This window comes from Pan troglodytes, chromosome 10 (assembly GCF_028858775.2).
Source record: "Pan troglodytes isolate AG18354 chromosome 10, NHGRI_mPanTro3-v2.0_pri, whole genome shotgun sequence".
NCBI classification, from domain to species: Eukaryota; Metazoa; Chordata; class Mammalia; order Primates; family Hominidae; genus Pan; species Pan troglodytes.
Genome location: NC_072408.2, coordinates 114,344,800 through 114,357,400, shown reverse-complemented (window position 1 = coordinate 114,357,400; position 12,601 = coordinate 114,344,800). Strand labels below are relative to the sequence as shown.

General features: G+C 45.8%; 1 protein-coding gene across 3 annotated transcripts in view; it reads right to left on the bottom strand.

The window, feature by feature from the left end:
• The window catches only part of ABTB3 (ankyrin repeat and BTB domain containing 3), a 341,276-nt gene that overhangs the window by 111,053 nt on the left and 217,622 nt on the right, over nt 1-12,601 (bottom strand). For all 3 annotated transcript variants that reach the window (XM_016924110.4, XM_016924109.4, XM_003313906.7), the window contains exon 3: nt 4,505-4,709. In XM_016924110.4, the coding sequence (XP_016779599.1) occupies nt 4,505-4,709 (205 nt within the window). The remainder of the gene's footprint in view (nt 1-4,504; nt 4,710-12,601) is intronic.

The following is a 12,601-nucleotide window of genomic DNA, read 5'->3' as shown; positions in this document are numbered from 1 at the left end:
GAATGATTTTAGAAGCTCAAGAAATAGTAGCCAAAGTTCTGGAAAAACTTAGACTACAGAAATCTCACACTGGCACTAAGCTTCTTCAAAATTCCACAATGAAAAACGAAACTATCCAAAACAAATGCAGCAACTCCAAAGCTGTGCCCACATGAAATGGTAAAATGGTGCATGCAGGCCTACTTCCAAATACCTCAGCCAAGAAAGGCTGTTCTGACAAGAAAGGATGGTTTGAGGCATAAAATAATCCATATTTCACCAATATTTCCCAGGCCATCTGTTGGGCACAGATGAAAACAAATAATATTCAGCCCCTGTTCTTGAAGAGCTTATAGTCTAGAGGAAAACCATATAAGCATCATGGCCCTACCTGACTTTGTCAGAATAATGATAGTCAAGGAGATGATCCTGTTTGATAGATTTGCAGAATAAAAAGAACACAGGGAGAGAGAGAGAGAGAGAGGAGAGAAAGAAATAACTCCAAATTAGAATCCTAACTTCTATTGGAAATTCTTTTTTGGAGGCTTTGGTACAGAGCTGGTGTGAATAAACACTTGACTGAAAACAGAGGACCCCTTGCCTCTGAAGTTCTTCCACATGTGTTTTCCGGTGCTAAACACTAAAACCTGTTCCATCAGGGAGCCGGAAGAAATAACGATCCCTCTAGAAAGAATCACAGGTGGGTTTCTTTAAGGACAATGAAAACAGCATTTTAGAGCCCAAAAAGTATAATATGAGTGACTGTTTTAGGGAGGAAGGGGGTTCCCCTTGTGCCAGGCATGGCACTGGATGTCTTAGCTACAATGTCTAATTCATTGCTCACATCAGTCTCATGAGGATGGTTGTGTTCTCACCTTACGAAGGACAAATGGAGGTTCAAAGAGGTGAAATAACAGAGCTACAAGAAGCCGAGCTGGGATTCAAATTTAAAGGACTATATGACTTCCAATCCACATGCTTCCCAGAGGATCACACCGAACAGAATCTGGAAAACTCTAAGTTCCACTTTGTGTTTTGTGCTGACTCTTGAAAATTCAACCAAAGAGGCATGGAAAGAACGAGATAAATGGCTCTGACAAATTCTGGGACATGTTCTCTTTGCTCTCCTTCCCTGCTCGTGCCTCTTTAAAACTTGTCCCAGAAGGTTTGGAAGCATTAGAAGGTCCTTTTTGACTTCCAGCCACTCCAACTACACTCTGAGTCCAGAAGGAGATTCAAGAGGGAAAATGGACACTGTGTAATAGAAAGTATAATGGGAGCTGGGCAACTGTGCTGAGCAGGAGCAGGGAGGATGTCACATGGCGAGACTTCCATTTTAGAAGTTTCAGCCTGGTAGCTGTGAGGAAGACGGAGCTCATCAGAGGGTCGTGGTTGTTGTTGTTCTTCTTCTTCCTCTTCCTCTTCTTCCTCCCCCTCCCCCTCCCCCTTCTCCTTCTTCTCCTTCTTCTTCAAGACAGGGTCTTACTTTGTGACCCAGTTTGGAGTGCAGTGGTGCAATCTCAGCTCACTGCAGCCTCGACCTCCCAGGCTCAAGCAATCCTCCTGCTTCAGCCCCCTAAGTAGCTGGGACTCAGGCAAGCACCACCACACCCAGCTAATTTTTGTACTTTTCATAGAGATGGGGTCTTGCCATGTTGCCCAGGCTGGTCTGGAACTCCTGAGCTCAAGTCATCCACCCGCCTTGGCCTACCAAAGTGCTGGGATTACAAGTGCGAGCCACTGTGCCCAGCCTTGGTCAGAGGATTTTTAAATTTTTAAGTTTAATTTAAATTTATTTTGAGATGGAATCTCACTCTGTCGCCTAGGCTGGAGTGCAGTAGCCTGATCTTGGCTCACTGCTACCTCCGCCTCCTGGGTTCAAGCGATTCTCCTGCCTCAGCATCCTGAGTAGCTAAGACTACAGGTGTGCGCCACCACACCTGGCTGATTTTTTGTATTTTTAGTAGAGATGGGGTTTCACCATGTTGGCCAGGCTGGTCTCAAACTCCTGACCTCAGGTGATCCACCTGCCTCGGCCTCCCAAGGTCAGAGGACTATTAAAGCTCACATGCAAGGATACCGTGTAGACATCAAAAGTAGAAACTGAAGTAGAAAAGATGGGGTCCTGACCCATGCAGTGGCAGTGGTCTAGCAGGGAAGGAATAAAGAAATCTCACTGATGCAGCCTCAGTAAGACCTGCTGACCAGCTGGAGATGGTGAGGGAGAGGAAGGAGTGCTAGTCAAGTCTCAGTTTTCTGACCGGGGTGACCAGGCCAATGGTGGTAACATTCTTAGAGCCTGGGGAGAAAGGAGGAACAGTGGGTTTTGGGGGAGAGATGATGGCTTTAGTTTTGAGGTAGTTTGAGCTCTCCAGATGGAAATGTCCCATAGGAACTTAGATCAATAGGTTTGCTCATTCTTTCATTCTACAAATATTTGTGGACCTCCTACTCTGCTCCAGATGTTGAGTTTGGCATCAACTGAGGAGTGATGGCCAAAACAGATGTGTTCTCTGCCTTCATGAAGCTTTACAGGCAATAAATAAACACAGAAATACACACATAGTTACAAATTACGTTAAGTATGAGGCAGAAAAGAATAAGATGCTAGGAGAAGAAGAATCAGCCTGCAAGTATGAGACTTGACAGTGGAAACTGAAAGTCGGCTGAGTGAGATGAAAAGGTTTTGGAGCTCAGAGGAGGCCATGTCTAGCCGCAGCGGGGAGACGGACTCATCTGCATGGAGGTGGGAGCAGGAGATGACATGAGGGAGCTGAGCCAGAGAAACTGCACTGCTGGACAGGCTGTCCGGGCTAGGAGTGAAGAGCTAGACACTCCATAGGCTGAGGCCAGTAGTTTCCATTCTCTCAACTCTTAGCATTTGTACCCAGAGACAGCAAAGTTTTGGTGTGTCTGAAAGATTATTTTTTGGCCATGGGCATTTTACCACCTCTCCATTTGGGGCATGTTTGCACGTGAAAATATGCACAACGTACTGACTGATTTGTTGTGGATGGTGGGAGACCTGAGTAATTTAATGAGTTAATTTCCTGAATAAGTTAATTCCAGACTGGATTGAAATATTGATGTTGAGTTGGGATTCTTAAATAAAAAGAAGAAGTAGCCTGGCATGATTGCTCACCCTGTAATCCCAGCACTTTGAGGGATGAGGCAGGAGGATTGCTTGAGCCCAGGGTTTGGGACCAGCCTGGGGAACATGGTGAAACCCTGTCTCTACAAAAAAAAAAATGCAAAAATTAGCTGAGTGTGGTGGGGCATGACTGTAGTCCCAGCTACTTGGGGGGCTGAGGAATGAGAATCGCTTGAGCCGGGAGGCAGAGGTTGCAGTGAGCAGAGATCATGCCACTGCACTCTACCTAGCCTGGGTGACAGAGTGAGATCCTGTCTCAAAAAAAAGAAAAAGAAAAAGAAAAAAAGAAACAGCAACCTCCGTATAGCCTATGTTCCATCTTTTTCCCTTAACTGAAAGCCAAGAGACATGGTTTTGTAAGACAGCCCAATTCAGCCCCAATCCATCTGGCAGAAACAGAGCATCCAATGAGCTTTCCAAAACCACTTGGCACCAAGTAACAGAAAGGAAAACTGTAGGAGCCCAAGTTGGGAGTTGTTCAGCTATATGCAGATCATATCTACAACAACAATAATAAAAGTTAACATTTATTGAGCACCTACTATGTGCTGGGCACTGTTCAATTTATTAAATTTTCAAACATCCCTATGTAGAATTTACTGTTTGTATCCCTATTTTGCAGATGCCTTTCCCAAGGATCGCCAGCTTTTAATTAGAAAAGCCTGGATTTGAACCTAGGCAGTCAGGATCACAGAGCCTGCTCTCTTAACCTCTCTTTTTGATAAATGGGTCACACCTACAGTACTTAGAGTGAATGAGTCTGTATGGAGGAGGGACCTGATTCGTGAGACACTGTGGGGAGAGAATCTATTAATCCGTCACTAAAGGAAGTGGGGAGGCAGACAGGAGGCCTCCAGGCAGCTTCCGGGTCCTCTCCCAGTTCCTTCCTTCCCCATGAGGATTTGGCTTCAAAGAACAGTCACACTGCCTCTCCCTGGGCAATCAAGCCTCTTGCCCACCTGAGAGGCCCACTTCTGGCTGAGTAGGTGCTTCTGGTTATCCCGGGCCCTGGGGCAGCCAGGATGAAAGAAGATGAAGATAACTCCCATGAGAGGTGGTGGCATCCTCCAAGACTGCCTTCACGAGGACACCACCCTTCACTGCAGAGGCCCTTACCCTCTGGAATTTGCAGACCCACTTATCTGACATAGGCCAGTTTTATCCTAAACAGAACCAGCCCTATAAAAACCCATTTCAAGGACCCCCACACGGGTCTAAGATATCCCCTCAGGGTGCAAGGTTCCCACTGGGACCACTCTGGCAAGTTTTAGGAAGTGAGTCCTTTCTACCCCCATCATCCTCCCCATCCTGGACACTTGCCCCACCCTGGAGGCAGTACCCACCCACCACAAGGCAAGGCAAGGCAGTTCTTACCTTTCCACCTGGAGGTTGACTTTGGAAGGCTCCACGTTGGGGTTTTCCCATTCCATTTGTGGGCAGTGCATGAAATAGCAAAGGGTGTACAGGGCCTCGGGCTCCCAGTACAGTGCCCCCTGCTTGTGGTGCAGGGGGGTGCCATTGCCGTGGTGCTTGGCATTGAGGGGCTGCAGGTGATGCATTGCACGGGACACCAGGTCACCTGTGGACAGAAGGAAGATTTCAGATCCTCCAGGCAGCCAACATTGGCAGAGAAACTGTACCTGAAGATCTCTGTGGAGACCCTGGTCCTTGCAGTCCCTTATTTAAATAAAGTGGTTCAATGGGACCTTGAAGTCACTCACCAAGCAGAGAGGAATGGATTCATTCATTCAGCATAGGAGGGCTTACTGAATCTGGGGTGCGTTTCAAGCACAGAGGGCGGCTAAGATCATTTTAATCCTGCCCTTCTGGAACCCAATGTTTCTAACAAGGCTCAGGAAGCCCTTTGCGTCCCGTTCCTGCATACTGCCTCCCTCGCCCTGTGACACACCCTCTATGTTGTGGCCAACACTGCTTTAACTGTAGTCACAAGAATGGGCTATGCTCTCTATTGCCCCTGAGCCTTGTACATATGCTATTCCCTCTGTCCAGAACATTCTCTCCCTCTTCTTCTCCAGGCTAACTCCTACCGATCATCCAGGTATCTGCTTATAAATTAATTCCTCTAGGAAACCCCCTCTAGAACCACCCTGCCCTTACTTGGGTTATCACACTGTACTTTTCGTTTTTTTTTTCCTTTTTTTTTTTTTTGAGATGGAGTCTTGCTCTGTTGCCCAGGCTGGAGTGCAGTGGCATGATCTCCACTCACTGCAACTTCTGCCTTCCGGGTTCAATCGATTCTCCTGCCTCAGCCTCTTGAGTAGCTGGGACTACAGGTGCCTGCCACCACAACCGGTTAATTTTTGTAATTTTAGTAGAGATGGGTTTTCACCATGTTGGCCAGGCCGCTCTTGGACTCCTAACCTCAGGTGATCCGCCTGCCTCTGCCTCCCAAAGTGCTGGGATTACAGGCATAAGCCACCACGCTCTGCCCTATAAAAGTAAATTTGATGACAACAAAACAGTGTACAGTTCACCCTTGAACAATGCAGGCTGGAACTACGTGGATCCACTTATACGTGGATTTTCTTCCACCTCTGCCACCCATGATACAACAAGACCAACCCCTCCTTTTCCTTCTCCTCCTGGGCCTACTCAACATGAAGATGACAAGGATGATGACCTTTATGATGATCTGCTTCCACTTAATGAATAGTAAGTATATTTTCTCTTCCTTATGGTTTCCTTAATAATTTTTTCTTTTCTCACGCTTACTTATGGTAAGAATATCATATATAAGAATATAACATAAAATACACGTTAATGGACTGTTTATGTTACCAGTAAGGCTTCTGGTCAACAGTGGGATATTAGTAGTAAGCTTTTGGGGAGTCAAAAGTTACACAGAGATTTTTGACTGCATAGGGGTTCAGTGCCCCTAAGTCCCAGATTGTTCAAGGATCAAATGTAATTAATTTCTAGCTGAATTCTGGCCCCGTTTTCCTTTTTATACATAACAGGTGTTACAGAAGTGTTAGGGGCTGATATCAAATGGAGCCTTTCTTTTTAAAGTAATTAAGATTCAAATGAATTTAAAAGAATCACTCTATAATCAATATTATTTAATGCACTTGCCCTGTCCTACTTACGATCATCTCATGCACACCAGAATATGTTGCGTACTTTGGGAGACAGCCGCCTAAGATATCTGTGATGGTTAATTTTTTTTTTTTTTTTTTTTTTTTTTTTTGAGACAGAGTTTCGCTCTGTTGCCTAGACTGGAGTGCAGTGGTGCGATCTCGGCTCACTGCAACCCCTGCCTCCCGGGTTCAAGCAATTCTCCTGCCTCAGCCTCCTGAGTAGCTGGGATTACAGGCATGCACCACCACTCCCAGCTAATTTTTTTGTATTTTTAGTAGAGATGGGGTTTCACCCCAGGCTGGCCTTGAACGCCAGACCGCAGGTGATCCACCCGCCTTGGCCTCCCAAAGTACTGGGATTACAGGTGTGAGCCACCGCGCCTGGCCAGTGATCGTTAATTTTATGTGTCAACTTGGCCAGGCTATGGTGCCCAGTTGTTTGATCAAACACTAGTCTAGATGTTGCTATAAAGAAGGTTTTTTTTTTTTCTTTCCAACTTTTATTTTAGGTTTGGGGGTACACATGCAGGTTTGTAACATGAGTAAATTGCATGTCGCAGGAGTGTGGTGTACAGATTATTTTGTCACCAGGTAAACAGCATAGTACCCAACAGGTAGTTTTTCAATCTTCATGTCCCCTCATCCCCTACCCTCAGGTAGGCCCTAATGTCTATTGTTCCCTTATGAAGGTATTTTTTAGATGTGATTAACATTTAAATCAATAGACTTTGAGAAAAGCAGATTACCTTCCACAGTGTGGGTGGGCCTCATCAATTAATTGAAGGCTTTAAGAGAAAAGACTGAAGTTCTCCGAAGAGGAAAGCATTCCGTCTCCAGACTGCAACAACTTTTACTAGAATCTCCAGCCTGCTGGCCTGCACTGCAAAATTTTGGACTTGCCAGCTCCCATAATCATATGAGCCAATTCCTTAAAATAAATGACTTTCTCAGTCTATCTCGCTACAGAGAAAGAGAGAGAGAGAGAAATCCTGTTGGTTCTGTTTTTCTGGAGAATGCTGACTAATACGATATCTGACATGATGCTAGCCCCTGTTGGGGCTCCCCCATTCCCCCTCATTGCCCAGCTGAAACCAGGCCTTTAGATCTCACCCCTTCTCCACCATCCTGCTGTACCTTTCAACGTGACACATTTACCTAACATCCAAATTCGAGTAAGTGAGGCAAAGTGAGAGGCAGGAGTTTCTCCTCCGAAGGCTTAGGACTCATCTCCTGGCTTCCTGTTTCCTGTCTGAGGGAGGGGCCACTACTTCAAAAGATGACTGACAAGAGGACTGTTCACCAGCTTTAGGGGGGTTGATTATGGGAATGAGGTTCACAGAGCTCTTGATTGATTGATTGATTATAGATGCAGCCTTAAAGTCCTTCTCAAGACAAGATTCCAAGCAGCTACTATTTCTTTTTCTTTTTTAAGAGACACTCTCTCACCCAGGCTAGAGTGCAGCAGGGTGATCATAGCTCACTGCAGCCTGGGCTCAAGCGATCCTCCCACTTAAGCCTCCCAAGTAGCTGGAACTACAGTCACAAGCCACCATGCCCGGCTATTTATTAATTTTTATTTTTTTAATTTTTTGTAGTGGAGATGGAGTCTTGCTTTCATACCCAGCCTGGTCTCGAACTTCTGGCCTCAAGTGATCCTCCTGCCTCAGCCTCCCAAAGTACTGGGATTATATGAGTGAGCCACAGCACCCAGCCACAAGCAGCCCCTATTTCTAATAGGAGTTGTCGAAATAAAGGAAAGCTCTATGTTATCTAAGTCCTAAGGCTTCGTCAGGACAGCCTAACTAGACTACGATCCACTGAGCTCAGTGCCTGGCCAACAGATCAGGGCCTTGGGCAGATGGCAGCAAGGGGTATGATGGTTAATTTTAGGAGTCGACTTGACTGGATTAAAGGACACCTAGATAGCCGGTAATGCATTATTTCTGGGTGTGTCTGTGAGAGTATTTTCAGAAGAGACTGGCATTTGAATCAGTGGGCTGAGTGAGGAAGACCTGTCTTCACCCAATGTGGGCAGGCACCATCCAAGTGGCCGAGGCCTGGATAGAACAAAAAGGCACAGGAAAGGTAAATTTTCTCTCTCTCTCTCTTCTGGAGCTGGAACACTCTTCTTCTCTTGCCCTTCCACCTCCTGCCATATGAGGATATGGCAACAAGCCACCATCTTGGAGGCAAAGAGAACCAGACCACCTGACCTTGACCTGGCTGGCATCTTGATCTTGAACTTCCCAGCCTCCAGAACTATAGGAAAATACATTTCTGTTCTTTATAAATCCTCCAGTCTCAGGAGTTTTGTTAGAGCAGCACAAATAGACTAACACAGGGGGTTACATCCCTACATCTCTCTGCATCTTCACATACCCAGCCCTGAGCCTGCCTCTCCACTCTCCATTTCCCACAGCTGGAAAATTCATCCAAGAAATTTTTAAAAGCATCAAGGAAGGGCATTCTCTTTTAGAGGCAGATCACAGGGAAGACATAAGGGCAGCTGCAGATGGAAAACGTGGGGAACTACTGCTGAAAGTTAGGCAAGGATCAGAGGAAAGATCTCTGCTCCAGCCTGTGTAAACACAGGCGAGTCACTTAACCTCTCAGGTGAGGAATAATCTTCACCTCTCAGGTGGTTATGAGGGTTAAGTGCAAAATGTGTAAATGCCTGGCATACTTGGCATTGAATAAGCAGTTCTCCTGGGCTCATGGCCTGCCTGCTCTTCCTCCTTTCTGAGTGGTGAGACCAGGATGCTGGGTACATGGGACAGAGAGGGGTAGTCCTGCCAGCATTCTGAACGCTGAGCACCTGATTTGCTGCTTCATGCTGGGGTTGACTTTTTTAGGACTCTCCACTGCAAAGTTGCTCATTCCTGGGGTCCCTTTGGGGTGCACTGAGATCCTTAGCTGCTACTGCTTCCTTTTTCCCTCCATTCTCATGTTTTAGAGATTGCACTCCCTGGGAGGAAGAAAAAAAAAGGAAGCTAAGCTGGGTGCCTGCCTCCGGGCATTCACATCACTTTAGCCTAGTAAGGGGAAGCTCCAACCACTGGTCAGAATAAGAGCTCCCAATCAGTGAAAGTTGGGAAGGGACCTAGAAGAAAACTCAAAGATAGAGGCCTGGGGTGGGATCGGGCACTGTGACAATGTTTTTAATTTTCCGGTGAGGACAGTGACCTGGAGTAGAGGAAGAGGAGACAGCAGAGGTAGAAGCCCCAATATGCTGAGCACCTACCATGTCTCCGGGCATTTAGACACGTTTTCTATTTGATTTATATAAGAGCCACACAAGGTGAGCATTATTATATCAATTTCAGAGATGGGAAAATTGAGGGAGGAGGCAACTGGCCCATGTCACTCAGCAAGTGGCAGGCTGTGACTCCAACCTGGAGTTGGACGCACAATGTGGGCTTGTGTTCTTTGTCACTATGACACAGTGCCTCCAAAAAGGCACAAATCTAGAACCCAGTTTTGAGTGTGGCCCTTAAAAAGCCTGACGAAGAGTCTGAGGCTCAAATCCCAAACATCTCCCAAAGTCTGTGCCGTCACAGACTCCAGAGTGGGGCCCACTTTGTGGGGTGGGGGCTCAGGAATTTGGTTGGCCTCTGCTGATGGAGCAGAGCTTCCAGCCTGGGGTTCTCAGAGTCTACCCCATTGGTGTCTGTCTGGAGGACAGCGGGGTGGCTGATGGTCAACCTGCATAAATGACCAAGGAGGCTGTAAGAAATAAATCACCAAGCAGGAAGAGCCTGGAGGGGTAGAAGAAGCAACTCAACAACGGAGGCCTGGAAGGAAGCTGGTGCTGAAATCAACAGAATCCTGGTCTCTCTGATCAGACTTCCTGCCTGGCCCCTGGCAGAGCTCAAAGAGCTGCTCCCTGAAAGCTATGAAAAGTTGGAGGAGCCCAGACAGCTGAGCTCTGGGATCACCAGAGGAGGCTAAGGTGGATGACAGCAAACCAACAGCTAGTGCTTCCTGTGTGCAGGATAATTCTCAGCACTTTAGACCTGTTACACCCATTTAAGTGCCACATGACCCAATGGGGCTGGTCCTGCTAGCATATGCATCTCACAAATGAGGAAAGTGAGGCACAGAGAACTAATAAGACTGAAATTACACTGCCACTGAGTCCAAGAACTGGCCTGGAAGCTGCTGCCATCTGGCTCTCCCCCACACCACGCTGCCCTGTGAAGGCAGGGGTCTTCATGCCCTGTGGGCAGCACAGCCTCCGGAGATCCCAAGCTGCTTCTGCATCCCCAGGGTTTTGGCAGAACAGCTCAGCACCCCTTCCACTGGTGTCTGTTGGTAGTGGCATTCTCGGTGGGCACAGAGTGGGGAAGAGCTGCATAGACCATGGAGGCAGGGTTGATGGCAGTAGCTTTGGAAAGGCCTGGAGACTTCCCAGTCGTGCCCTTGGCTGAGAGGTCACAGTCTTCCAAGGCAGCCCCAGCCATAGGCTCATGCAGGCTCACAGGAGGCCAAGGCCGCAGGCTGTGGGCAGCCCTAAGCTGGGCCACAGCCTGGCAGGAAGTGGTGGCTACACATCAGATGCCACCTGGGGACTCTGAAAAACTGCGGGACGAACTTGCAGAGGCTGGAATTCCTGTGAATCTGCATTTGGAGGGCAGAGTCTGAGAAGCTCTGAGGTTGGCCAGATCTGAGGTAGACTTGGCCTCCACTGTCCCCAGAGAGAAGTAGTTTGAAGGGTGTGGGCTGCCCAGTAACTGAGCCATGTTGACACTCACTGTCCTCTGGGAGGAAGGCTGTGCTGCAGACAGCCTGGAGTGAGCAAGGGAGGGTGGAGGAAAAGCCAAGGGGGAAGGCTGCCATCAGGAAGACCTGAGAAGCAATTCTATTTCTTTTTTTTCCTTTTTAGTTGACACATAAGAATTGCACATATTTATGGGGTACACAGTGATATTTTGATACATGTATATAATGTATGATGATCAAATCAGGGTAATTACCATATCCATCACCTCAAATATTTATCATGTCTTTGTGCTTGGAACATGCAAAATCCTCTCTTCTAGCTTTCTGAACTTATACATTATTGTTAACTATATTCACCCTACAGTGGAATAGAACATTAGAACTTGGTTCTTGATTTGGCTGTAATTTTGTATCCATAACCAACCTCTTCCTATCCTCTAATCCCCGCTACTCTTCCCGGCTTCTAATGACTATAATGTTAGTCTCTACTTCTATGGGCTCAATTTTTTTTTTTAAGATTCCATATACAAAGAAGATCATGTGGTATTTATCTTTCTGTGCCTGACTTATTTTATTGAATATATTGTTCTCCAGTTTCATCCATGTCACCATAAATGACAGGATTTCATTTTTAATGGCTGAGTGGTATTCCATTGTATAAATATACACATTTTCTTTATCCATTCATCTGTTGATGAATTCATCATAGGTTGATCCATATCTTGGTTTTATAAATAGTGTTACAATAAACATGAGGGTGCAGACATGTCTTTGATATACTAATTTTCTTTCCTTTGGATAAATGCCCAGTAGTGGAATTGTTGGATCATATGGCAGTTCTATTTTTAGTTTTTTGAGGATCCTCCACACTGTTCTCCATAATGACTGTACTAATTTACATTCCCACTAATAGTGTGTGAGGATTCCCTTTGCTCTACGTCCTTGCTAGTATTTGTTATTTTTTCTTTCTGATAACAGCCACTCTAACTGGGGTGAGATATCTCAGTGTGGTTTTGATTTGCATTTCCTCGATGATTACTGATGTTAAGCACTTAAAAATATACTTGTTGGCTACTTGTATGTCTTCTTTTGAGAAATGTCTATTTAGATCTTTTGCACACTTTAAAATCAGATTTTTTTTTTTTTTTTTTTTTGAGGTTGAGTTCCTTGTCTATTCTGGACATTAGTCCTTTGTCAGGTGAATAGTTTGCAACTATTTTCTCCCACTCCATAGGGTGTCTCTTCAATTTGTTAATTGTTTCCTTTGATGCACAGAAGCTTTTTCATTTGGTATAGGCTCATTTATCTATTTTTGGTTTTGTTGCCTGTACTTTTGAAGTCTTATCTCTAAAATCTTTGCCTAGACCAATGTCCTGAAGCATTTCCCCTATGTTTTCTTCTAGGATTTTTACATTTCAGGCCTTGCATTTAAGTCTTTAATCCATTTTGAGTTGATTTTTGTATATGGTGAGAGATAGGGATCTGGTTTCATTCTTCTGGATATGGATATCCAGTTTCCCCAGCACCACTTATTGAAAAGAGTGTCCTTTCCCTAATATATGTTCTTGGTGCCTTTGTTGAAAATCAGTTGGCTGGAAATATGGATTTATTTCTGGGTTCTCTATTCTGTTCCATTGGTCTATGTGTCTGTTTT